Source organism: Chrysemys picta, chromosome 2 (genome assembly GCF_011386835.1).
Source record: "Chrysemys picta bellii isolate R12L10 chromosome 2, ASM1138683v2, whole genome shotgun sequence".
NCBI lineage: Eukaryota > Metazoa > Chordata > Testudines > Emydidae > Chrysemys > Chrysemys picta.
The window spans coordinates 95,873,115-95,898,201 of record NC_088792.1 but is presented as its reverse complement, the minus strand read 5'-3'; the positions used below and the strand labels follow the sequence as shown (position 1 = coordinate 95,898,201).

The 25,087-nt window shown below is 39.7% G+C and overlaps 1 protein-coding gene across 2 annotated transcripts in view; it reads right to left on the bottom strand.

The window, feature by feature from the left end:
• POU6F2 (POU class 6 homeobox 2) overlaps nucleotides 1-22,368 on the bottom strand; it is a 382,704-nt gene extending 360,336 nt beyond the window's left edge. Inside the window, exon 1 of one of the 2 annotated variants that reach the window (XM_065583813.1) lies at nucleotides 22,163-22,368. In XM_065583813.1, coding sequence (XP_065439885.1) covers nucleotides 22,163-22,267 — 105 coding nt within the window. In that variant the 5' untranslated portion in view covers nucleotides 22,268-22,368. Of the gene's footprint in view, nucleotides 1-21,442; nucleotides 21,575-22,162 lie in introns of those variants that run through there. The other variant, XM_008169659.4, reaches the window with a different exon arrangement.
• Between the last annotated feature and the right edge of the window lie 2,719 nt (nucleotides 22,369-25,087).

Genomic DNA, 25,087 nt, shown 5'->3' with positions numbered 1-25,087 from the left:
ATTTTTGTTGACTTAAAGGGCTCTTAAAATCGATTTCTGTACTCCTCCCTGGTGAGGGGATTAGTGCTGAAATCGACATCGCTGGGTCGAATTTGGGGTAGTGTAGACGCAATTCGACGGTATTGGCCTCCGGGAACTATCCCAGAATGCTCCATTGTGACCACTCTGGACAGCACTCTCAACTCAGATGCACTGGCCAGGTAGACAGGAAAAGCCCCATGAACTTTTGAATTTCATTTCCTGTTTGGCCAGCATGACAAGCTGATCAGCACAGGTGACCGTGCAGAGCTCATCAGCAGAGGTGACCATGGAGTCCCAGAATCCGGGCACCCAACCACTAAACCCCAGAGGACTGCCCAAGCAACAGAAGTCTGGCATTCAATAAGTTTTGAAGTGCAGTGTGGCCTTGTCCTTCCCTCCTCCCTTCCTCCACCACCCCACCCGGTGCTTCCCTCCTCCCCCACCCCTCTCGGGCTACCTTGGGAGTTTTCCCCCTATTTGTGTGACGAATTAATAAAAAATGCATGATTTTGAAACAACAATGACTTTATTGCCTCTGCAAGCAGTGATCAAAGATGGGAGGTCGATTGGCTTAAAGGGAAGTAGAGTCAACCAAGGGGGCGGGTTATCATCAAGGAGAAACAATTAGAACTCTCACACCGTAGCCTGGCCAGTCATGAAACTGGTTTTCAAAGCTTCTCTGATGCGCAGCGCACCCTGCTGTGCTCTTCTAACTGCCCTGGTGTCTGGTTGCACGTAATCAGTGGCCAGGCGATTTGCCTCAACCTCCCATCCTGCCATAAACATCTCCTCCTTACTCTCACAGATATTGTGGAGCACACAGCAAGTAGCAATAACAATGGGAATATTGGTTTAGCTGAGGTCTAACCAAGTCAGTAAACTGTGCCAGCATGCTTTTAATTGTCCAAATGCACAATCTACCACCATTCTGCACTTGCTCAGCCTATAGTTGAACTGCTCCTTACTACTGTCCAGGGTGCCTGTGTATGGCTTCATGAGCCATGGCATTAAGGGGTAGGCTGGGTCCCCAAGAATAATACTCTCACAGATATTGTGGAGCACACAGCAAGTAGCAATAACAATGGGAATATTGGTTTAGCTGAGGTCTAACCAAGTCAGTAAACTGTGCCAGCATGCTTTTAAATGTCCAAATGCACATTCTACCACCATTCTGCACTTGCTCAGCCTATAGTTGAACTGCTCCTTACTACTGTCCAGGGTGCCTGTGTATGGCTTCATGAGCCATGGCATTAAGGGGTAGGCTGGGTCCCCAAGAATAACTATCGGCATTTCAACATCCCCAACGGTTATTTTCTGGTCTGGGAAGTAAGTCCCTTCCTGCAGCTGTTCAAACAGACCAGATTTCCTGAAGATGCGAGCATTGTGTACCTTTCCTGGCCATCCCATGTTGATGTTGGTGAAATGTCCCTTGTGATCCACCAGTGCTTGCAGCACCACTGAAAAGTACCCCTTGCGGTTTATGTACTGGCTGCCAAGGTGGTCCTGTCCCAAGATAGGGATATGCATTCTGTCTATCGCCCCACCACAGTTAGGGAATCCCATTGCAGCAAAGCCATCCACTATGACATGCACATTTCCCAGAGTCATTACTCTTGATAGCAACAGAGGATCCTGTGGCACCTTTAAGACTAACAGAAGTATAACAGATTCAGACTAACACGGCTACCCCTCTGATACTTGACACCATGCAAGGCACTGCATTTAGCCGTATGGGATGGAAATCTATCAACCTTATGCTCCAATACTTCTGTTAGTCTTAAAGGTGCCACAGGACCCTCTGTTGCTTTTTACAGATTCAGACTAACACGGCTACCCCTCTGATACTCTTGATAGCAGGAGCTCAGTGATTGCGTTGGCTACTTGGATCACAGCAGCCCCCACAGTAGATTTGCCCACTCCAAATTGATTCCTGATTGACCAGTAGCTGTCTGGCTTTGCAAGCTTCCAGAGGGCTATTGCCACTCACTTGTGAACTGTGAGGGCTGCTCTCATCTTGGTATTCTTGCACTTCAGGGCAGGGGAAAGCAAGTCACAAAGTTCTATGAAAGTGCCCTTCCGCATGCGAAAGTTTCACAGCCACTGGGAATCATCCCAGATCTGCAGCAATATGCAGTCACACCAGTCTGTGCTTGTTTCCTGGGCCCAGAATCGTTGTTCCATGGCATGAGCCTACCCCATTGCCACCAGGATTTCCAAATTGCCGGGGCCCGTACTTTGAGAGAAGTCTGTGTCCAGGTCCTCATCACTCTTGTCACCGCGCTGCCGTTGCTGCCTCACCTGCTTTTGCAGGTTCTGGTTCTGAACATACTGCAGGATAATGCACAAGGTGTTTACAATACTCATAACTGCCGCAGTGATCTGAGCGGGCTCCATTATTTGCCGTGGTATGGCGTCTGCAGGAGAGCAGGAGAGCAGAGTTGCAGCGGAAGCGGTGGCTGACGACGGATGCCACGAGAATAGATATTTATAGAGAACGATGAGAGGACATACGAGGTGGATTCATGAGAGCAGGAGAGCAGAGTTGCAGCGGAAGCCTATGACAACCAACATGGAGAAATTCGCTATCAATCGAGACAAGAGCAGGAGAGCAGAGTGGCAGCAGAAGCGGTGGTTGGAAGATCAGTTTTTCTGACCTATCGCACCATCTGCGGCCAGAGCAGGAGAGCAGAGTGGCAGCGGAAGTGGTGGTTGGAAGACCAGTTTTTCCAACCTATTGCACCGTCTGCGGCCAGAGCAGGAGAGCAGAGTTGCAGCACAAGCCATCGTTCAATGATGACAGTTAGCAGTCCTACTGCACCGTCTGCTGAAAGCAGTATGGTGCCCGCATGGAAAAAAGGCACGAAATGATTGTCTGCCGTTGCTTTCACGGAGGGAGAGGCGACTGATGTTATGTACCCAAAACCACCCACGACAATGTTTTTGCCCCATCAGGCATTGGGAGCTCAACCCAGAATTCCAATGGGCAGCAGAGGCTGCGGGAACTGTGGGATAGCTACCCACAGTGCAACGCTCCAAAAGTCAACGCTAGCCTTGGTACTGTGGACGCACTCTGCCGACTTAATGCGCTTAGTGGGGACACACACAATTGACTGTATAAAATCGCTTCCTAAAAAATCAACTTCTATAAATTCGAGCTAATTTCGTAGTGTAGACATACCCATAGAATTCCCCTCTTCCCAAGATTCCTAGCATAAACCATGGCATCAGATGAAGACATCTGAAAAATGTTAATAGAAGATGCTATTGGGATCCAATCTTGAGCAGGGTATTATATAGCAACCTCTAAAGCCTTTCAATATGGTAAATCAATTCTCTTTAAAGTCAGCCCATGTTCCTCCACTGAAAGAATCAGCATCTTTGTCTACTCCTTTGCGGTAGTAGTAACTTTTCAATGTCACTAGATCCTAACATACAAATATTTCAAGAAAACATAAATATTAAAAAAAAATATTTAATTTATATACTAGTTCCAGCTCTATTAAACAGTAAGACAGTATGGGAGTATTAGTGCCACAGCTGATGTAGAATATGGCTGTAAAACATTGCTGCTACAACATAAAAAAGTGAAAGGGGACAAGAGAAAAGATGCATTCTGTGGGAATTGAGGTTCCTTACACCACAAGTAATGAGTATATCTTAAAAAGTCCTGTCCTTCATGGTATGCCATTGGGATGAGTTAATATACAGCTCTTTGAAGATGTAAAGTTCTCTATGGCTTCAATCCTACATTGGGATCCACTACAGCAGATCCCTGAAGAGTCTCCCTGATATCACGGAGTTTCTACACTAGTTCCTACTGTAGATTCTTTGGGTGAAATTCAGGCACCACTAAGTCAATGACAAAATTCCCATTGACTTCAATGAGGCCAGGATTTTACTCTCAGTTCAGAGCCTTAGGGAAAGGCTTACCATAGTTTTCAGCTTGACAGCCCATTAGATTTGGATAAATGCACTGTATTGTATTTATAGAAGTAAATTTCCAGTATGGTGTCCTTTTATGCAGCAAGGTGGTGTTTTACTCTGTCATTCATGTAATGCAGTCAGTTCAAATTTGTTTAAAAAGAACAATACATTATTTCTAGCTAGGTGAAATCAGGACTTTTTTAGAACATTCAGGGACTCCCAGGAAACAGTCGAGTCTCTCAGAGATGGCACAGGTAATTTGTGAATACAACAGGCAACTATTACTAAAATAATAATTAATTAATTACCTTGAGCTTGATCCAAAATCTATTGAAACTTCACAGTGACTTCAACAGTTTTGGATTAGGTCTTTAGTATTTATAGTGGCCCTGACTGTGTTCAGGGCATGGGTCTGTATTTGCGGCCAAAGTTTTTGCATGATTAGCAACACAGAATGTCAGACTATGTCTGTGAAATTTGTAATGTTTGGTTTATCATGCATTTCTTTTTATGTGTAATGTGCAAGATTTGAACAAGTGAAGGTTCTATTTAACAAAAATATAGTACATTAGAAGATTTATATGCCATTTTATACCCCAATATTGGCTCCTCTTTCTTCTCCCATGATTTGTGAATGCAGCAAGGTAAGCTATTTCACCATATTTTCAGAAAAATAAAAAACGCTAGCAAAATTACTTAATACATATAAACAATAATGGATTTGTGAGCCACTGTTTACATAAGAAATATGATAAAAAAATTCATGGAAGTGTGACTTGCAGAAACATTTTCTTTTTTTGCCTTTCAAAGTGCAAAAGGAACCCCCATCTGGACTGCAAAAATAGTGCTGCTAGCCCTGCTGTCCTGGCCAAATTCAAAGCTGAAATTGTCACAATCTGCTTAAACTCCATGAGAAGTTGCAGTTGGATAAGATATTCCTCACTTCTTATCCCAAACTCTTATGTAAAATTGCTGTGTGCTGTTAAACGTTTGCATTGTTTCACCTCAGTGGTGGATGAAATGATCCTTGTATGTTATGTTTGTGAATTAATCACTCTGGAATACATAAATACATTTAAAAGATGGAAAACGTTACATAAAAGGTTTATATAATTATTCAGAGGATCTAAAAATGAGACTCTGCTCCACAAATAATGGTAAATGGTTAAATTAACAGATCTTATAGACCATCTCTTCAGAATCCAGCCATGCTGGCTGTATTGTGATGCAAACTACTTGATACAACTCAGTAAATTATGGATGGGATTTTCAAGAGCAATTAATATTTGCCTAATTCTGCTCCTATTGAAGTCAATGGGAATTTTACAGTTGACATCAGTGGGAGCAGAGTTAGGTCAATGCTCAGTGCTTTTAAAAACCTGCCTTTCATCATCATTTCTTTTTTGTCAAAGTCTTCATGATGCTTTTGAGAAAATAAAAAGATGTAGTACAGTAATTTCATTTTTTGCTCATCCTTTTAAAAACAATTATATAAATTACTGTTTCATCTGTGGTCCAATCTCCCCTTTTAATCTAAAGGACCTCCATCCCCTATTCAAATCCATCCTTGAAAATCAGGTCTCCAGTGAAGCCTTTAAATATTTCAGTGGAAAGATAGATACAGGAACTCCTCACTTAACGTTGCAGTTATGTTCCTGAAAAATGTGACTTTAAGCGAAACGATGTTAAGTGAATCCAATTTCCCCATAAGAATTAATGTAAATGAGGGGGTTAGGTTCCAGGGACATTTTTTTCAACAGACAAAAGACTATATTATATATATATATACATACACACACGCAATGTCAGTTTTAAACGAACAATTTAATACTGTACACAGCAATGATGATTGTGAAGCTTGGTTGAGGTGGTGAAGTCAGAGGGTGGGATATTTCCCAGGGAATGCCTTACTGCTAAATTAACTAGCAATTGACTGAGCCCTCAAGGGTTAACTCTCACAACACTCTACAAGGCAGCAGGAAAGGAGGGAGTGCAGACATCCTGTGTGTGAGAGAAAAAATGTGCATTTCCCCTTTAAGTAGCTGACCCCAGGCTTAAGTACACTGCCTTGTTAATTAAATCAGCTTGCTGAGACCTGAGATGGCAGCTACTGCCTAGAACAGTGGCTCTCAAACTTTTTTACTGGTGATCCCTTTCACATAGCAAGCCTCTGAGTGTGACCCCCCTTATAAATTAAAAACATTTTTAATATATTTAACACCATTATAAACGCTGGAGGCAAAGTGGGCTTTGGGGTGTAGGTTGACAGCTCGCAACCCCCCAGTTTGAGAACCCCTGGCCTAGAAGCTCCCTCCCTCTGTTGTGTGTGTCCCCCTGCTCGATGGAAGATGGGGTAAGTGGGGTGCAGGAGCAGGGTGGAAGGGGAGACACCCTGACATTAGACCCCCTTTTTCTCCCTCCCCCCATACAGCAAGCAGGAGTCTCTGGGAGCAGCTCCAAGGCAGAGGGCAGGAGCAGCTGCTGCACAGGGAACTTCGGGGAGTGGGGAGCTGATAGGGGGGCTGCTGGTCCACCCTGGTTCCAACCACCCACCAGCTAGCTGCAACGGGCTGCTCTTCCTGCAAGCAGGGGACAAAACAGGCGGCTGCCAAACGACGTTAGAAGGGACCATTACACAACTTTAAATGAGCATGTTCCCTAATTCATCAGCAACTTAACATCGAAACAACTTTAACCAGGACGACTTTAAGTGAGGAGTTCCTGTACCACCCTCTCCCTTTGCCCTCCCCCACAACATACTTGAACAACACTTTGTTGAACTGTCTACAAATTTGTCATGTTTCTGACTTGCATTTTGTGTATCAATTTTAGGGAACTAGTCACAGAGAAGAGTACACTCTGGTAATGGTGGCAGAGTCTGGCCATAAAACTGTCACATCTTTGGGGCAGAGACTGTGATTGTCCTTATTTGTGACTGTGCCAAGCACACCGCTGGCACTCCAGAATCAATTATCATTTCTTTTCTTCAAATGTCACAACTTTCACTTTATTTTCATGGGGCACACATCTTGTCCAGCATTTATTATTTTAAATCACTGTAGGAATCTCTCTATTACCAAGGTCCTTAGCTGCAAAATTAAAACCCATCTCATCTTCTCTCCCTCTCCATCAGTTCTTTCAAAATATTAGAGATATTTTTATCATTATCTCATATTTCCACTGTACATCATAATTAGCTAACAGATACACTGAATTGAGGATAGTATGTTACAAAATAGCTCTTAAGAGCCCAGGGGACATTACAATGTGCATACTTCAAGAGTTAATCTTTTAAATTTCTTAGTGTTAGTTGTGGCATTAGATTGTTACAGTTAATCCCAAACATGATAATCATGGTAGGCCCCAATTTTGCAATAAACTCTGCATGAGTGGACCCCTGCCTCCAACCACATGAAGATCACTGCAGGATCTGGGCCTTACAAATATTTACAGGGGACGACAGAACTGAAAGCCTCCTTTCTGCTGAACTCTTCAGGATTTAAATGATCCTATCATCATGTTTGAGTCTGCAGATTAATGAATGAACATGTCAATGAATAAACATATAAGTCCAAATTCTGGTTCCATTAAAATCAACAGGAGCTTTGCCACTGATTTCAATGGGACTGGGACTTGGCCCATAATCTAATGTTAGCTCTGAATATGATGGCAGTCGGAGATAGATGTGCAGTATGTGGCACAAGTTCCCAGTTTCAAAAGGGTTAGAATAGTGAAGTCCCATGCGATATGGTGAGTACAAAGCATAAAGGGCTCAATTTTGTCTCCATATACACCTCTACCTCGATATAACGCTACCCGATATAACACAAATTCGGATATAATGCAGTAAAGCAGCGCTCCGGGGGGGGGGGGGGGGGGGGGGCTGCGTATTCCGGTGGATCAACGCAAGTTCAATATAACGCGGTTTCACCTATAACGCGGTAAGATTTTTTGGCTCCCGAGGACAGCATTATATCGAGGTAGAGGTGTACATGGTTTTCAATGCCTCTGACATCCTTGGTGGCTGCACCTGTGCATGTGAGTAGAGACCTGAGCCTGCAGCACCTAAATAATACAGTAATATGAACCTTAAGAGGACATCTAGTCTATCCTCCTGTGCTGACGCAGGAGGTATACATGTGAGAGTGTGCATACACAAATCATTTTTAACAATCTACCTTGTATTTATGGTGAGAAAACAAAGAGCTATTAATTATTTTAAGTAAACCACAATATGGTTAAACAAATCACAAAAGTTCTTTTTTCACCTTCCCCAGATCATTTTTTGAGGGATGCACAAGTGGGTGGCCAGGAAAAATATTTCATCTTTCCAATCTCACTGAGGGCCCTGCCAGTATAGTGAACCCCTAAAATGGCTCTGACCCAGTGAAAGCTGGTTGAACAATACTAACACAAAAGTGTCTTTTACTAAAGCAATTCCAAAAGAATCATTAAGTCACAGCAGGGGGGGATCAGCAGCACAGCCAGCTTCACCTTTGCTAACAGAACTACTCTGGAAATAAGTCACCTTTAAGGATTGCTTTATAGTCATAAGTTATATAAAATCAAGAATATTTTAAATGGTAGCATCCCTGATTTGCTGCCACCTGAACTCCCATTCCCCTCTATCCTCAATTAATGCGGAATAAAGGAATTTCAGAGATTAACATTTGACACTCATAGCCATTAGAATTTTTTTTGCAAAATTTTAGTTAAAAATGGGAAGATATCAGGAGCAGGTCCTGATTTTACACCTGCATTTCTGTTAGCTATTATTCTTTATGTAGCACCCACAAGTACGTTAGGTGCTTTGGAGACATTCATTAAGATAGGTCCCTGCATTTAGAGACTAACACTGACACTGAACAGACAAAGATGCAGGGAAAGGATATAACACGTATGTATAAAAATATAATCCCTAGCCCATTTTCCCCTACTGTAGTCTCATCCAGCCCTTCACCCAGCCTAATCTTGATTATTAGTCCCAATTTTCCCCAGCCTATGCCAGACCACCATCTGTTTTTAACCCATTAGTAATATGCTGTAATAAAAGATAGAATACTGTATTTCTTAAAAAAAAAATTAACCTTCAAAATTCCCAATTCTAGTCAAGGTACAACTCTCACACTCCTCCCTCCTTCCAATCACTCCTCATCCTCCCTTCACACAACAACTCCCAGCCTATCTTTATGCTGTCCTCTCCACATTCCCTTTCAGACAATTACCCCCTTCCCTCTCCGCACATCTCCCCCACACACATACAACTAAGCAGTTCATGCTAATAGTCTGTTCCCAGTTCCCCCTCAGTATCATGACATATTCCTACTAAATTATGCTTAGATTGCAATTGCACTTGCAAATAACATTGGGTGGAGAGAGCTAAGTACGTTTCTCAGAAAATTACCCCCAAGAAAGTGGAAATTGATAGAATGTCAGAATAAAAGTAGCTTAGTGCTGCTGAAAGCAGCAATTATATCTGTAAAAATCAACTGAAAATGATAATTCTCCATATAACCTGAAACTTTTTACTTTGAAGGTAAGGAGCAGTGTTCAGTGAACACAAAACTTTAGCTACTATACTTGGAAAAATAAAGGACCTGGTCCTGAAACCCTAACATTTTGCAAGAATGTAAATAACTATGCAAAGTTGCAAGGCAGTGGAGAATCAGGCCATCAATCTTTACTCATGCAAACTCCTATTGAAATAGATGAAAGTTTTGCTGAGGAAGGACTGAGTAATGACTGTTACTTTCAGTATACAATGGTCACCCTTAAAAACTCCCCAGTTGCCTTTGATACCATGGTAAGGGATCATATTAGAAGACAGATAAAATACAGTGAGTTACCCAAGTGTTGGCAAATTCTGGAGGAACCTTATCTATTTATCTAAGGCAAAAGTGGAAAAGTTTTAAGGTCAACCACTGTAGCAAAACCAGAATATCTAACAAATGCATTTGAGAGTTATTTAGAAACAACTGATACAATACAATACTCCCTCTCTCTTTCTCCTCTATTACACATAAAAAACTACTGAAATGCTACCTTTAAGGTTGCCTATGCAGCCTTCCACAGGAGCCCAGTTTCATTCAGTTCACACAAGGGACAATGCTGCTATAATCAACAGCGATTCAATATTTTGTTTTCTCCTCACTGTTCAACATGTGGCCACAGACCTTGTTTGTTGCACACTATTCATGCCCATGGCTTCAGAGCAGGGTTTTTCTGTGGCGCTCAACACTAGTATCTGAGTGCTTCACAAATATTAATAAATTAATTTTCACAACATCCCAGTGAGACGAGGGGGTATTCTTATTCAGATTTGCAGATTGGGAGCTGATGCACAGAGAGCTTAAGGCTGGGTGCCCAACTTGAGACACCTAGGACCTGATTTTTCATTGTACTTAGCATTACATCACATTTTATATGTTCAAAGCAAAACTGCCACTGACTTTAGTTGCAGTTGTGAGCATTCTGCACGTCTGCAAATCTGGCCTCATGGACTCATATCAGGCACCCAGAAAATGAGGAACACCCAATTAGTGACCACCTGTGAAAAGAGTGATTTAAATGACTTTCCGGTATCATGAAAGAACTCTGTGGCACAGACACAGATAGAATCCAGTACTCCACGGCAGTATTCAATTGTCTTCTTTCTCTTCCTGCAATGCATGGCCTCATTTACTATACACCGTTCAACTTCTGTGATCAATGAAGCAGGGGTTCTACAGACAACAGACTCCTTAATCATGCAACCCTGATTCATCCCCAAAGAAGGAATAAGGCAGGGTCCAGTGGGAAAAAAAATATTATGTGAACATGTAACTAAAGCATGTATCAGAAGGCACATGCAGAAAGGGGCTGAATTAATGTTTCACAGGCAAGTAAAACAAGTAATGGGCTGGAGTCTCAATCTTGGGGTAGAGCATGCTCAGTGTGGATGGAATCTTCAAGGAATTTAGCTGGTAAATCTAAGAAGTCTTTGCTGAGCACATACAAAGTCCATTTTTCACGCAAAAGATACACCCCTGAAAAAAGGACACCGCTCTGCCAAATATCAAATCCCTGCTCCAAAGTATGGGGGCATTAGAGCTGTTCAAAGAAAAGGTCACCAGAATTTTTTAATATGGGCAAAACAATGTCTTTTTCCCAAGTCTTGTTCTTGACATTTTCCAAAATAATTCAGCTTGGGGCAGATACTTAGCATGTAATTCTTCAACGCACACAGTTAAAATTTGGCAAAGTTATAAGCAACTGAAAGCAGGGTCTTATAATGGGACGTGTCGGGCAACCTGAATACTAGGTGGTGCTACAAGCCTATAATTTTCTCTCGGGCTGTCGGAGAACATGAGCACTGTGGAGGCAGTGTACTCAAAACGCCAAAGAGAGATTTTCATAGCACTCTGGAGAAACCCTTAAGCCTCATTCAAGAAGCAGCACTGAACAGTTCCAGAGGGAGCCATGTCTGTTGGAAAGAGGTTTATCATGAAGGAGAAAGAAGGAATATAGGGAGCTTTTAAAAGTTTAAAGACAACTGCAAACCTAAAAAAATAGCGACTTCAATATTTTTCCAGTTTTTGTCTGAAATTTTTAAATGTTTCTAATTAACATTAACATCCGGGAGTACTAACGGAATAATCCACTGAAAAACTAGACCTTCGTCCGTTGTCTTGGGAAACAACACTGAAGCCTGCGAGTTAACAAATGTAATCAATTAAGCCATTGCAAGCTGTGGAGTAGGTAGCTCAAAAACATACTAGTTTTAAAATCATAATGCATTTGATTGAGAATTATTAATCTGCTAAAATTAACATCAATTAAGTGGTATAGCACAAGGTGTTCTCTTCTGAGCTCCCATCCTCCTGTTTGGTGTTGGTTCTTGCTGGGCTGTTTGTGGGTCATATCATACAGTCTATAATCAATCCCCCTGGGCTTCAGTGGGAGATTTACCTGAGGGCTTGTCCTCACAGAGGGGCAATGCACACAACAGGAGTGTGATTTTGAAAGTGCATTAACTGGTCCATGTAGCTCCTGCTGGTGCTCACTAAAAGTACCCTCTAATGTTAAAATGAACTAGGGAAGACACACCCCTGTACTGAGCATTGATGAACCGTGTAGACAAGCCATGAGTAAAGACTGCAGAATTTGACCCTATTAGTTTAGAAATTGATGCTGGTCATGTTTGCACCAGTGTAACTCAATTGACTTCAATGCCGTTACTCCTTATTTATATCAGCAAAACTGAGATCAGAAACAGACCCTTAGAATATACTTCCATCATACACTTTTTAAAGAAAGTTGTCTTTTTTCTTTTCTCTTGGGAAAGGAAAAAAATTACCCTGGCAGATGTCTTTTGGTGTTTATTAAATGCCAGAGTAGACATCGAGGTACATAGCCTAATAAACTTATAATCATTTATGTAGTGAATGATATCATGGGGGCAGGGATAGCTCAGTGGTTTGAGCATTGGCCTGCTAAACCCAGGGTTGTCAGCTCAATCCTTGAGGGGTCCATTTAGGGATCTGGGGCAAAAATCTGTCTGGGGATTGGTCCTGCTTTGAGCAGGGAGTTGTACTAGATGACCTCCTGAGGTCCCTTCCAACCATGATATTCTATGATGTAAGTCTACAAATTCTCTTCTCACTATGCACTTTTTAATTTAATAAAATATTGTGTGGCTTTGTAAAAAGAAAGAAAGAAATACTACAACAGCAAGCATTTCATCAGTGTCCTTAATGAAAGAGACAAAGTGTGCTTCACAATACAATCCATTGCTGGATATAACCTTTTAAAGAAATAAATGATGATTTAAGGGTTTAGAAAACACTAGATTACAGAATGTAAATGCTGAGATCTAATAACCACGGTGATGCACACAGTATCAGAACCAGGGCTAGCTCTGGCTTTTTTGCCGCCCAAGGCGCCGAGTCCGGCCGCTGGCCGCTCTCCCCAACTGGCCGGAGCGCCGGGGGGAGGGCGGCGAGCCCGGCCGGGGCTCCGCTCTCCCCGGCGGCCAGAGCGCCGGGGGGAGGGCAGAGAGCCCGGCCGGGGCTCCGCTCTCCCGGACCGGCTGGAGCGCCGGGGGGAGGGCGGAGTGCCGGCTGGGGCTCCGCTCTCCCCGGTGGCCAGAGTGCCGGGAGGAGGGCGGCGAGCCCGCCGCGGCTCCGCTCTCCCCAGCTGCCAGAGTGCCGGGGGGAGGGCGGAGAGCCCGGACGGGGCTCCGCTCTCCCGGACCGGCCGGAGCGCCAGGGGGAGGGCGGAGAGCCCGGCCAGGGCTCCGCTCTCCCAGACCAGCCGGAGCGCCGGGGGGGAGGGTGGAGAGCTCGCCGCGCCGCCCCCCCTCCAGGTGTCGCCCCAAGCACAAGCTTGGTGGGCTGGTGCCTGTAGCCGGCCCTGATCAGAACCTGAACAGAAGAGAACATAGTGTTTGTACTAGCTGTTACTTGAAGTATCTTATAAAGCAACACTAATTCCCTAATTCTGGAATTACCTTCAATTTCCCCTTTTCTCAGAATCCATTGTGAGTTTAATAGTAAATTGAAAAGAATGTTTGCAGGGAAGAAATTCTAATCGTGTAATTTTTTTTTATTTGGCCACTCAAAATCTAGATATTATATTTTTTGGAACAGCAAAAATAAATGACCGGTACTTTTCTTAGATTTCAAATATAATGTATCCATTTTCACAAACTACCCCACACCCTAAAATGCTGAATTACATTGGGTTTGAGGGCGAATTTGTGCCCCCAGTTTGTCTGCAATTCTATTGAAGCCAATTTGGCTCCAAAGCCTCAATCCTGCCTACACTTAAGCACATGTGTAGCTTTACTCATGCGAGCAGCTCCCTGATGTCATTGGGACTATTTGTGTGAATTATATACATGCTTAAGTGCATGTCAAATCAGTGCCTATATAAGTAACATCACAAAGAAATAGCCAACTTAATGTTCAGAGCAGTTACTCTCCTCATATACTTGTTTTAAAGAGTGCTCACTTTATATCTTCAGCTTGGATCTGAAACCTTTGAACATTGCTCATTGTTTTGTGCACAAAGAAATTCTTGCCTTTTTTGGTGGGGGTAAAGGGTAGGTAAATACTGCATTCAAACCTGGTGGAAAAACCCTGTTACCTTTTTTCATGTCTGACCTTGGGCATTACACCCCACAAACCATCATTTCTGCCTACCATTCAACCAGCATCTTGTCAAATATGGCTGCAAGATTAAGTTTCCTGATTCTGAATTCAATATTGCAACCCTAAGGATATAAGAACCAAGCTGGAACATTCTGTTTTTTTTTTTTTTTTTTTTAAATGGATAAAATTGTTTCAGCTCTGAGACCACAGTTTGCCCTGACTATAATGATAAATCATCATGAACGACACTAAGTGAAATGAGTTTGATGTTCTCTGCTTTATTCATCCATGTTAGAAGCCATTTTTACATTTGCCACAGCTTTCAACCTTTACTCCAAAGGACTGAAGGAGTCTTGTTTGCAGATATTATTTCTGATTTGTATAATCCATCTGATGAATGTGAACCACGTTTTGTACACAAAGTGGGATGGACGTGGTGTGGAGAAGGTAAAACATTTGGCAAGGAATCCTACAGTGGTTGTGTTTCCCTGACCAGTTTAATACACCAGTACTAGCCACTCCTCTTTTAGAGAGGATTTCCTTTAATTTTACTTTAAGTACAAGAAATGTTTCTATTTTTCCTTCTTTATCACTTGGTATCAAAATTAAAAAATAAATGAAAGCTTCCCCTACTGAGATTTTAAGGCCTGATCAGGTTGAGAAAGGGACTAAGGAACTTTCAGTACTTTCAGGATTTGGCCTCTGAAATCAATGGGAACTGCAGGTGTTATGCAAGTGTTCGGCCCTTCTCCGGGTTTGGCCCAATAGCAAGAACTATACAAGAGTCATTACTGTATCTTTTTTACTACTTACTTGTTTAAAGGAAACATTTCTTTTAAACAAATATCAATGTTATTTACATCTTTCCCCACCTTTTACAGTTAGGGTTTGGTATGCACTCAGGCAAAGTCTCTACTGTGAGCTGTATAAGAAAATTGAGCCCGATAGCATCTGCATCATATTATGGGTAAATAATAATAGGCTTGATATGGCTCCAACTGAGGACAATGGGATTTTTGGACAATGAGAACAAGACTGAGGCCACACTCTGAAACAAAGAACTAATCATAAATATTGTTGCTTTAGTCTTAGCCCATCTGATATTTTTTTAATAATATATCTTCCAAACATGGGCTAAATCCTCACGTTCGTATTTAGATTTTTGTTCCAGTAAAACTCCTATTTACTTCAGTGTGAGTATGGCCTGACTATAGCCTAACTAAAGCTGACTTAGCTTTTAGCTCGAAAGCTGGTCCAATAAGCAGAAATGCAGTTGAAGAAGTAAACAATTCAGTAAAATGGACAATATTCTGATATGTCAATAATAATCTAATGTAATATGTTTAACAGCAGCTGTTTTGCATCATATTATCACCAGTTTACTTAATCTGCTTGTAAAAGGCTCATACTCTGTTATTGTCTCTTGCATGAAACTCTTGTTTCCATAGCAGGGGGTTACTAAAAAGCATTTTTGTCTATTATTTGTGCTTATTATACTTCTGTTTTGGAAGCGCCACTACAGAGCTCGACTGTGTCTCCTAAACACACAAGCATGAGATACCTGAAAATATTTGAAATTTGTAAAACAAAATTTACTTGATGGAAGCAGTGAGTGAAATAGTATGTGGTTTGTTTTTAAACTTTTTTTCCCCTTTTGCTTAAGGACCTGTTTCTCTTTGGAATACCCCTTGCTGTCTGTGAGCTACTCCTAACTTAGAGCCCAGTACCGCAGTTACAAGTGGACAATACCCAGGCAAGTAGTCCAAGTGCCGTCAACAGAACTAATCACATGACTCAAGTGATACGAATTTGCAGGATCAAGACTTTTTATTTCCAAACTGGCTGTAGATCGCTTTAGTGAAGTGAATGAAAAACAATCATTGATATTAACAGGAGCAGAACTTCAGAGTAAATCCTTTCTCACAGTTTGTAGCACAGCAATGGTACTACTGCTGTGACTATGAACTACCGTGAGTAAGGGTTTGCGATATCTGGCTGTAAGGCCCCAACCTTCCAAACAGACACATGCTTAACTCCAAGCCCATGAGTAGTCCCAATGGAGTCAATGGGTTTACTCATGAGGGTAAAATTAAGACTGTGCCTAAGGGCTTGCAGGTTCAGGACTTAATTTTGCCAAGAAATTGAATAAAATACATGAACAGTACATATATCTTTAATAGTGGAATTATTCATTTTCAATAACTATGATCTTTATTTTACATTGCTTAAGAAAAGTCATTTATACCATTGGACAGAAGAGAGTGCTTTGGTATAAAGCTTCCCCCTCTCTTCCTCCTCCCCCCCCCCCCGTCACTTTCAAAATAGCTAGGAATTTAGAACAGTCTCTTGATCTTCAAAATTTTCTTTTGATCTCAGAGTTAGATAAAACTCGCCTATGCAACAGCACTACCAGTCAACAGAGAATCAGTAGCAAATATCAACAGCTAATCTCTCTCTTTTGAAGACATAGTTCTACATATCAGAGAGGTTTCAAAGCCAGCGATAAAACAGAAAGCCTGAAGCTATAGTCCATTTACCTGTAGCCCTGACATTCATGAAAAATAAAAATGTTCAAGAGCCTTAAATTACTCTCTTTAATCCTAACAGTCACCTGTAATTATACAACAGTTTGTATTGTAATTATTTAGCTGGCATTTAAATCAGACTTCCCTGAATTTATGAGCAATGACAGTTTGCAAATAGGCAGCCAGGGCCTGATCCTGCATACTGTTATTCTTGTGAGTAGTTTCATTGAGTTCAGTGTTGTATAGAACTACTTGAACAATGAAGGATTACTCGTGTGAGTAAGGATTTGGGTCCCAACTCAGCAGGGCACTTAAGCACGTTTTTAACTTAAAGCATGTGCTGAATTCTCATTGACTTCAATGAGACTTATGCACATGCTTAAGCCAAATCGAGGCCTCTCAGAGTGAGAGCCCCCAGAATGACAGAGCAACACAGCTGTTGTAATCATAGCGTAATAAGTGGGGCATCACAAACAGGCACCACTAAGAGAAGTACTTCACCAGCACGAGGATATTTTACCATGCCCTCCTCTTGCATTGGAAAAGCTGTATACATTTGTCTTCAACTGTCTTTTATTTTCTTCCATTTGAGTTTCAGTCCAGATCAGAGGCAAAAAATAAAAGCCTTGTTACAGCTACAGGTCAATGTAAGATAAGAGGCTCAACGCAGTCACTTCCATGTACTATACATAAGAAAAGTGGCCCAGACTGGTATTTAGTTTATCAGGCTAGAATCAAGGAACCACAGCAAAGGTACTTGAATGTAAATGCATTGCCAGAAGATAAACATCTACACAACTGAAGGATTGTAGCATGCCCAGCAATTTAAAGGTCATATGCTGTGTATTGTTTTTCTTTAGTTAAAATAGTGGTGAATATTAAATCACTGCTCTTTAAACATTTGACTTCATAAATTGGTTCAACCACCAAGTAATAGGCTAGACGACACAACACAAGATGAAAAGGAGAGAAAAAGAAATGCACTATGAAATAAAATAATATTGATAAGAACGTTTTTAGAGGGCTGATATCAATTAAAAGCTGATTTTGGTGTGAAAGCAGGAAAATAATTTTAAACATGCAAGAAAATGATAAAAATCCATCTTTTGCACTGTAAAAGGAAAAGTGAACAGTGAAATGCATTCTTTTCCTGGAATCCAGGACAAGGACCAAAGAATTTACATATATTAAATTAACTAGATCCAAACTCCTCTACAACAAATATTTATATTGTAAAATATTACAGCCACATTCCTCCATCTCCTTACAACAATAATTCTTAAGGACACACTGTACTGGAGAGCATATAAAAGAGTGTGTTTCTGTGGAGATGGAATGCTTCATTATCAGAGTACCAGAGTGTACATAAATATTAAAAATATGTTTTTAGACATGATTCTTTCTGTTTACATTGTTTTCAGCACTACTGAAAACAAGATTTAATGTCAACCTGTCCATAAGCATCTCACTTGCTCTCTCCAATGACAGAACTCAATTATTGGAAGCCATATAGGACAATGATGTCTCTCTCCACTAGTAGGTCAGTGAGTAGACAGTGGGTCAGATACCTTACTCATGCAAGTAGTTCTACTCACCACAATGGGACTAATTTTGCCAGAGAGAACAGGAATGGCCCAAAATGTAGAAAAGGGGTTTATTCCTAAAATGTATTTAATATAAGTTTATAATGCTTAAATATATAAGATTATTTTGGTTAAAAGAATAAAGTTTTATGTGTCCTTCAGATTACAAATAGGAATGCACATTTGAACAGAAAAAGATTATCTGTAGGAGTACTCAAGGACTTGTTTAATGAATGTTCCAGACAAACTAAAATATAGATATTCTCTTCACGGGTTAAAAATTAGCCTGCTGGAAATGCATTAATCAGCATTAAAAAACAAAACAAAACCCACTAATTTGGACACTTAGATCAATCTTGTAAAAAGTGACCAGTAAGTCACTGAAATGAGTGACTTCTTTTCCAAGGTATCCCACTGCTTAAAATAATCCAAACAAACAAACAAAAAACAAAGTAAAAACCAAAGAGGACCCAGCTATGCTGTACAATGTATGAGATATCAATCTCATAAATTGGTCTTCTGAGCCAAACTCTCTATGGAAAAAGAGCATGTGTTTACTCTTGCATATACAGCGTTTGTTAGATTATGAGACCATATGGGAGGATATAATTGAAATATATAAACATCGCTGATGTTAAGAAAGGCAACCCAAACATACTAATAATATTGACAAGTTCTTGCCTATTTGAAGAAGATTTTCACCTAATTTACTTCATTTGTTTTTATTACCATCTAATTTCATATCCCTCTGTTCTACTATATTTCCAAAAAACAGTGAACACAAATGTGCAGCCAGCCTGGGCCCTCAGGCCTCTGGATCAAGATGGCAGGCTGGCCTTGGTTCCCCTGGGGACAGCAAAGCCAGAAGGGTGATTGGACACAGTGACCTGTCTGCATGAGATGAGACAAAAACAGGAGGGCTGTAATGCTGATGAACTAACCTGTCACTCACAAGCTCAGGTCTGCAACAAAAAAATAAAAAAATAAAAGAAGGTGCAGTAAAGATTTAGTGAACACACAAGGTAGAAAGATACAGCATAATTAATTAGATGATGATACAGTAACCAGTTTCGGCAATCTTAGGGTAAAGGGGGAAGCCTGGTTCAGAATCTACTTAAATGTTCTTATATAAAGATAAAAGGAGAATAATTTTAAACTGCTATTATGGTTCAGCATGTAAGGAAGGTAGCTGTCAAAGATCAGGTTTGATTCCAAACACTCCAGTTATGAATCAAAATCACAATGAGCAATGAGTTTCTAGATCTTGACACACTACGCAAGGAGGTTGTTCTTCAGAGTACTTGGCTGCTTAATTGCTTGCTTGGGGGAGGAAAAATCCAGAGGGAAGGTATATAAGCAATTCTGGGAGCCAGTAAACCCAGCTACTAGATAATGATTAGCACTGCAATAATATGCCTAGCATTGCCATCACCAACAGAATTTGGTTCTTAAAGCCAAAGAGAAATATTGTTCCAAAATGAAAAGATTTAATGGTAAACATTTCTTTAAAGTTTTAATTTTTGGTCCTTGAAAGTTAACAGGAACTCATAAGAACAACTTTTTCCAGTACTATGATGGGAGCAAATGAAAGGGTCATTTTTTAAAATACTGGTATGTATAGAATATTCATAGCTTTATGATTTATCATTAATAAAGGATATACAGTACATGTAATTTTGGAGAGATTTTATGGAATCTAGGTCATGTCATTTGATAGTTATTTTCTCTTTTTATCAGCTGAATGTTTTAGACCCACAGGAAAATTAATATTTCTATTTTCATTAATATGAGCTAATTAAAATGATTGTTTTATGCTTCCTAATTTTAAAATGTATTTTACTTAACAAACCGAAAACGTATATCAGCAGTTCTAATCAAAGGGTAAATCTTTTTTAATTTTGTAGCGCTTTATTCTGCATTAGCATGTAGCTATTCATAAAAAATTTAAGAGAAGAATTTATGAAAACTAAAATAAATAGATTTGAAAATACTGTATGTATGTAAACAGACATATATAGGTATAAATGTACACATCCTATATGCACATACATCCACACATACATATGCAAAAATGCTTGGAACACATTTATAACTCAAACATAAGCTGTTTAATTACTTGATTAACAATACTCTTGAATTAACACAAAAAAAGAAAGTTAGTTCCTAAAATTGTGAAATGTATTTTTCTTTTAAGTGCATGCTTTCATTATTGATTTTTGGAAAATGACATACAACAGCACACTATAAATATTTTTTCAAACATTCACCTAACTTTGTTTATAATTGAGGAAAATTAAACATTACACACAAAAGTAACATTTTCAAACTCATTCCATTGTCAAAAATCACTTTCATAAATACAACAAGCATTAAATAAAATATAGATAACTTATACATGGAAAAAGTTACATTAATGAGGATACTGCAGCTATTATAAGCTTTGCGATTCTTCAAGCCTTCAAGTTACATTTTCTATCAACAGTACATCTGTAAATCCTTATTGTTACATTTGCTTTAATACCATAAAATATATTTAGTTAACACTGAACAAGTTGCCACAAAAAGGTAAATAGCACTCTCCAAAATATATTTTTTCAGGCAATCTTATACTGCCAAAAAAGTGCCACTTTTTAAGTGCCTAACAGAAACCTATTAATGTTTGGGAGATTTTTAATAAAAAATGTATTCTCTATTTTTAAAATATTTAAAGCAATACGAGTCTGTGGTAAATATGGTATTACGTATCTGACATTTTCCATCTAAAAGTGCATTACTGGATATGATGATATTAATAAACCATATGCTTTGAGAGACTTCAGTGCTTTGCTGTAATTTAGTTGAAAATAGTAAGATGTGTGTTTTTCCACCACTGTATTAACATACAGGGAACACAAATGTTCACTATGCTGGAAACATATGCAAAAAAATAAACTTTTGAGAGTTCATAAATATCCTTTACCAGAGACTGATTTATGAGTCAATGGTTAATGAGAAAGTGTTGAGTACTTAAAATTTTGTTAGCAAAACACCAGACACCCTCTTCCCACTCCTACTGCACTCATAGGGAAACAGCCCTTCCTATACAGCAGGACACTATCATTTCTTTCACCACCACTCCAGGTTATTATTTGAAGGCAAATGAAAAGACAATGATTCTTCTCTCTTCTGGTTAAGCTCAAAACAGAACATTTAAAACAGACACACATAAAACTACAGACTTATCAGAAATCACAAAACAGAAAGAGAAGGACTCACTGACCCATTTGGAAGACAAAGACGACAAAACGGAAAAGCTCTAAAAATCAGCTTGTGAGGCCTCAGAGAGATATTCTTCTGGCATTTCATCACAGCAGCCCCAGACCAGTTCACTTCCCTGGATACAGGGAGGGAGAACTAAATAGAGCTGTTTATTAAAGCTGTTGTGCTGGATTGCATTAGGAAGCACGAGCAGACCACCTGGACCTTTCAGATTGTGGCAGTGTTTAATTTGCAGGCTGCCCCTCTGCAGCAGCAAAGACTACTACATTTACCAAGCTCAATCACACATTATCTGGGTTAGGAGTAAAAGCAAAAAAATCCACAGCCTCTAGTATAAAAATACAGCCAATATAGAAATAATGAACAGCATTAGGAATATGAAGCAACTCCTTAGTAAACATAATACTTTTACTCTTCACTTCTTCTACTTCAGTATATTTAGACAAAATACAAAGGTAAATTAATAAATAAATATTGACAAAGCTCAGACTAAATTATAAACTGGGATTATTAAAGCAAAGCATCACATTTTTAGGTTTAACTAGTGATTCCCTGGCCAGATTAATATGATTTTTTGCCTTTCTCACTTTCAGCACTACACTTGCTGGTAGCTGAAGATACAGATAGAAAGATGGTACTGTAAATATGAATTATGTGAATCATATGGTTAGACCCTTGTGAAAAAAATAAAAGGGGAGTTGAGAAATGGCTGACTCCATACCTGACCAATTACAGCTTGCATGGTCCCTGTGTCCTGCTGAGCTGAAAGATCGCAATCCATCATATGTAGTCTTTGAAAAGGAGAATGGGGGTTTCTGGCATGCATCTGTCAATCAACTTCTGCACTCACAACCATCACCAAAAGCAAGGGAAAAAAGTCAAGCTGCTCCACCAAATAGGATGAAATAGTCATGTGACCTTCAGCACACTCACACACATACATACTTCCATATAACCTATGAATTTTCTGCAGATATGAAATGACATTGACAAATACCCAATACCAAGTAAATAAAGTGAGACAAACAGCTACTCACCAAAGACAAAACACTTGCTGTAATCTTCAGCCTAAAGATTTAATAAACCTAAGAGGTATTTTAAACTGATGCTTTCTTTTTTAAGCCTAAACTTTCTAGATAATGTGATATAATTTTATGCATGGATACAGTGGTCAGAACTTTAACCCTTTGTGTTCTCTCTTTTTATTTATTTCTCCCTTGTTATTCTTCTGTGGGTTGACTGATTTCCTGATTTCTTTAAGTTTCATTTTTTGTCAAAGTGAACAGTCTTGCTGTGCCTCTTATGTCCATATACAAGTAATCTGAAACCAGTAAAAACTAGAAGAAGAAGAAAAAAAAGGGGGGGGGGGGACTGTGAAACTGGTGCCCTTAACTAAAAGCTTAAAATAGTCCTCATTGTATCCCACCATAACCCATTGAACATTTGCTGATTGGAAATACATATTTAAGTATGAGTTTGTGTGAACTGTGATGAGCACTAAAAATATAAAATATTCAAACTATGTAAATCCTACTCACAGAATCCTTTTCATTTTGAAGGTTAGCAGAGTTTTGGTTCATTCACTGCTCCGCTGAACTGACATAAAATGTTGTTACTTATGATGGCAAACATTACCATTTTTTCTAATGGAAGCAGTTTGTTTCATATATCTTCCCTTCTGAGTTAAGATTTGCAAGAATTTCCAAAACTATTTTTTTTTCTTTCTTGTCAAAATATATCATGCACTTGTCTCCAAAAGCTGAGTGTTATGAACAACACATTACAGCATTGATTGCTGATGTATTATTGGCCAGTGATTGCTGAAGGGTGACATTAATGTAACCCCCCAGTAGCATTTTAACCCTTTCAGAATCAATATGGCTATCTGGCAATATATTAAATTAACAGCCCTTATATGTTTTTGCAGTATTTCTGTTCAACATAAACATTAGCTTCATCTTTTCGTCCTCATTCTAAAATTCCAGTTACATTACTACTGTAAACAAGCTGGTTTTGAATAACTGTCAGAGTAAAAAGCAGTACCTGCGTCTAATATTTGTATCAGACCCTTTCCAGTTAAAACAAGGTTCTTACTAGTTTTTTTGTAAATAATTTTCTTTTTCAAAAGGTATTGTAATGCCACTTATGCCTTTAAGAAAAACCACTTGGAAATCTCCAATATAAATTTGTTAGTCATAAAACACACGTATGATCATGAAAGATGAAAATTGCATAAATATCACATTTTTAGGTCCTGCTTTTTGCTGAATTTTCTGGTCTAATTTTTCTAATGATTTAAAATTAAGACTCCAACAATCAGGAATGCTTAAAACTTAACAGCATGTCAGTGAGTGTTTGTGAGAAAGTGGGGGACATGAGAGAGAAGTGCCAATTTGATTTTGCATTTTCCAGTTCCTCTATTACACAGTTATTTTAAAATTACTAAGTAGACACTTAAGAAAGAAAGTTTTCCAGCATATTTCAAAGAAAATGTGGAAGATACAAAAAAAAAATTTCCACTTTGGTACATACAAGGAGTCAAAAAAACAAAATATGGGACAAAAACTTCTTCTGATCAAGGACTGTAAGATATGTGCAATATTAACACGGGAACTTTCCTCCTTGGAACTGGAAAGGAGCACTTGAAATGGTACTTCCAACATCTGCTCTGCATTTCATTTCTAAACATAATTAAAATACACCACTCATGCTGAAATCTTATCTGTTCCTCCTTATCCATGGAAGAAAACTCATCAAACTAATACCCTCGGTTGCCTTTCAGTCAATCTAGAATTTGCTGCTGTTTCATTCTTCAAGATGATTCTTTCAAAAAATAGTTATTGTTGTAAAGGGCATAATCATCATCAGTATGATCAGCGTGAGTAAAATAAACCTATAGCTGGTGACTGGGGAAGAGAGCAGAGGGGGCTGCCTGAGCAGTCTTCACAAAAACAGCCTTGCTAAAGGCAAACATAGGAATCTGAAAGGCAAGTTGAAGATGTTTGTTTTATGGTTTCTTTCAGGAAGAGCCTTTCTGCAGCAGAAATGTACACACTCATTTCAAATTTCCGTAACTTCTCTAAGAAAACAAACCTCTTACACTTACTTTTCCGGGGATTTTATTAGCATACACCGTGACCTAGACACACCCTCCTTATTAACACATAAACACTTCACATTCGGAAACATGCTGCCACTCAGCTTACAAAGACTGATGAAAATTAGAATTCACTCTTCTAGTAAATGCAAATCTATTTTAAAAACTTCCTTCGTTCAGTGTCTCTGCGTAGAACTACATTATTGACATTAGTATTAACCCTAACAGCCCGGAGATTCTCGTCTGCCACCCATCATTTCCTCTCACTTCTGTAATGCATTCGGCCTGTTCCCTCAGCAAAGTTTGCCTGCATTTGCAAGCATCTGCCACTCACAGGTGACTACTTTGTCCTGTGGTCTGAAGGGTCCACAACTTCACTGTGCAGCCTCCAGGCCCAACCCTGGCCATGCCCAGACACTTGTTGATGGTGTTTCCCCTCTTCTTGTGTTTAGGGGGGCGGGGGCAGAGTAATAGTTTTCTCCCCTGACTGCTATTCTCTTTTCTCCTCAACATAGTAACTTAGCTCTATGCTCACTAACCAAACTGAAG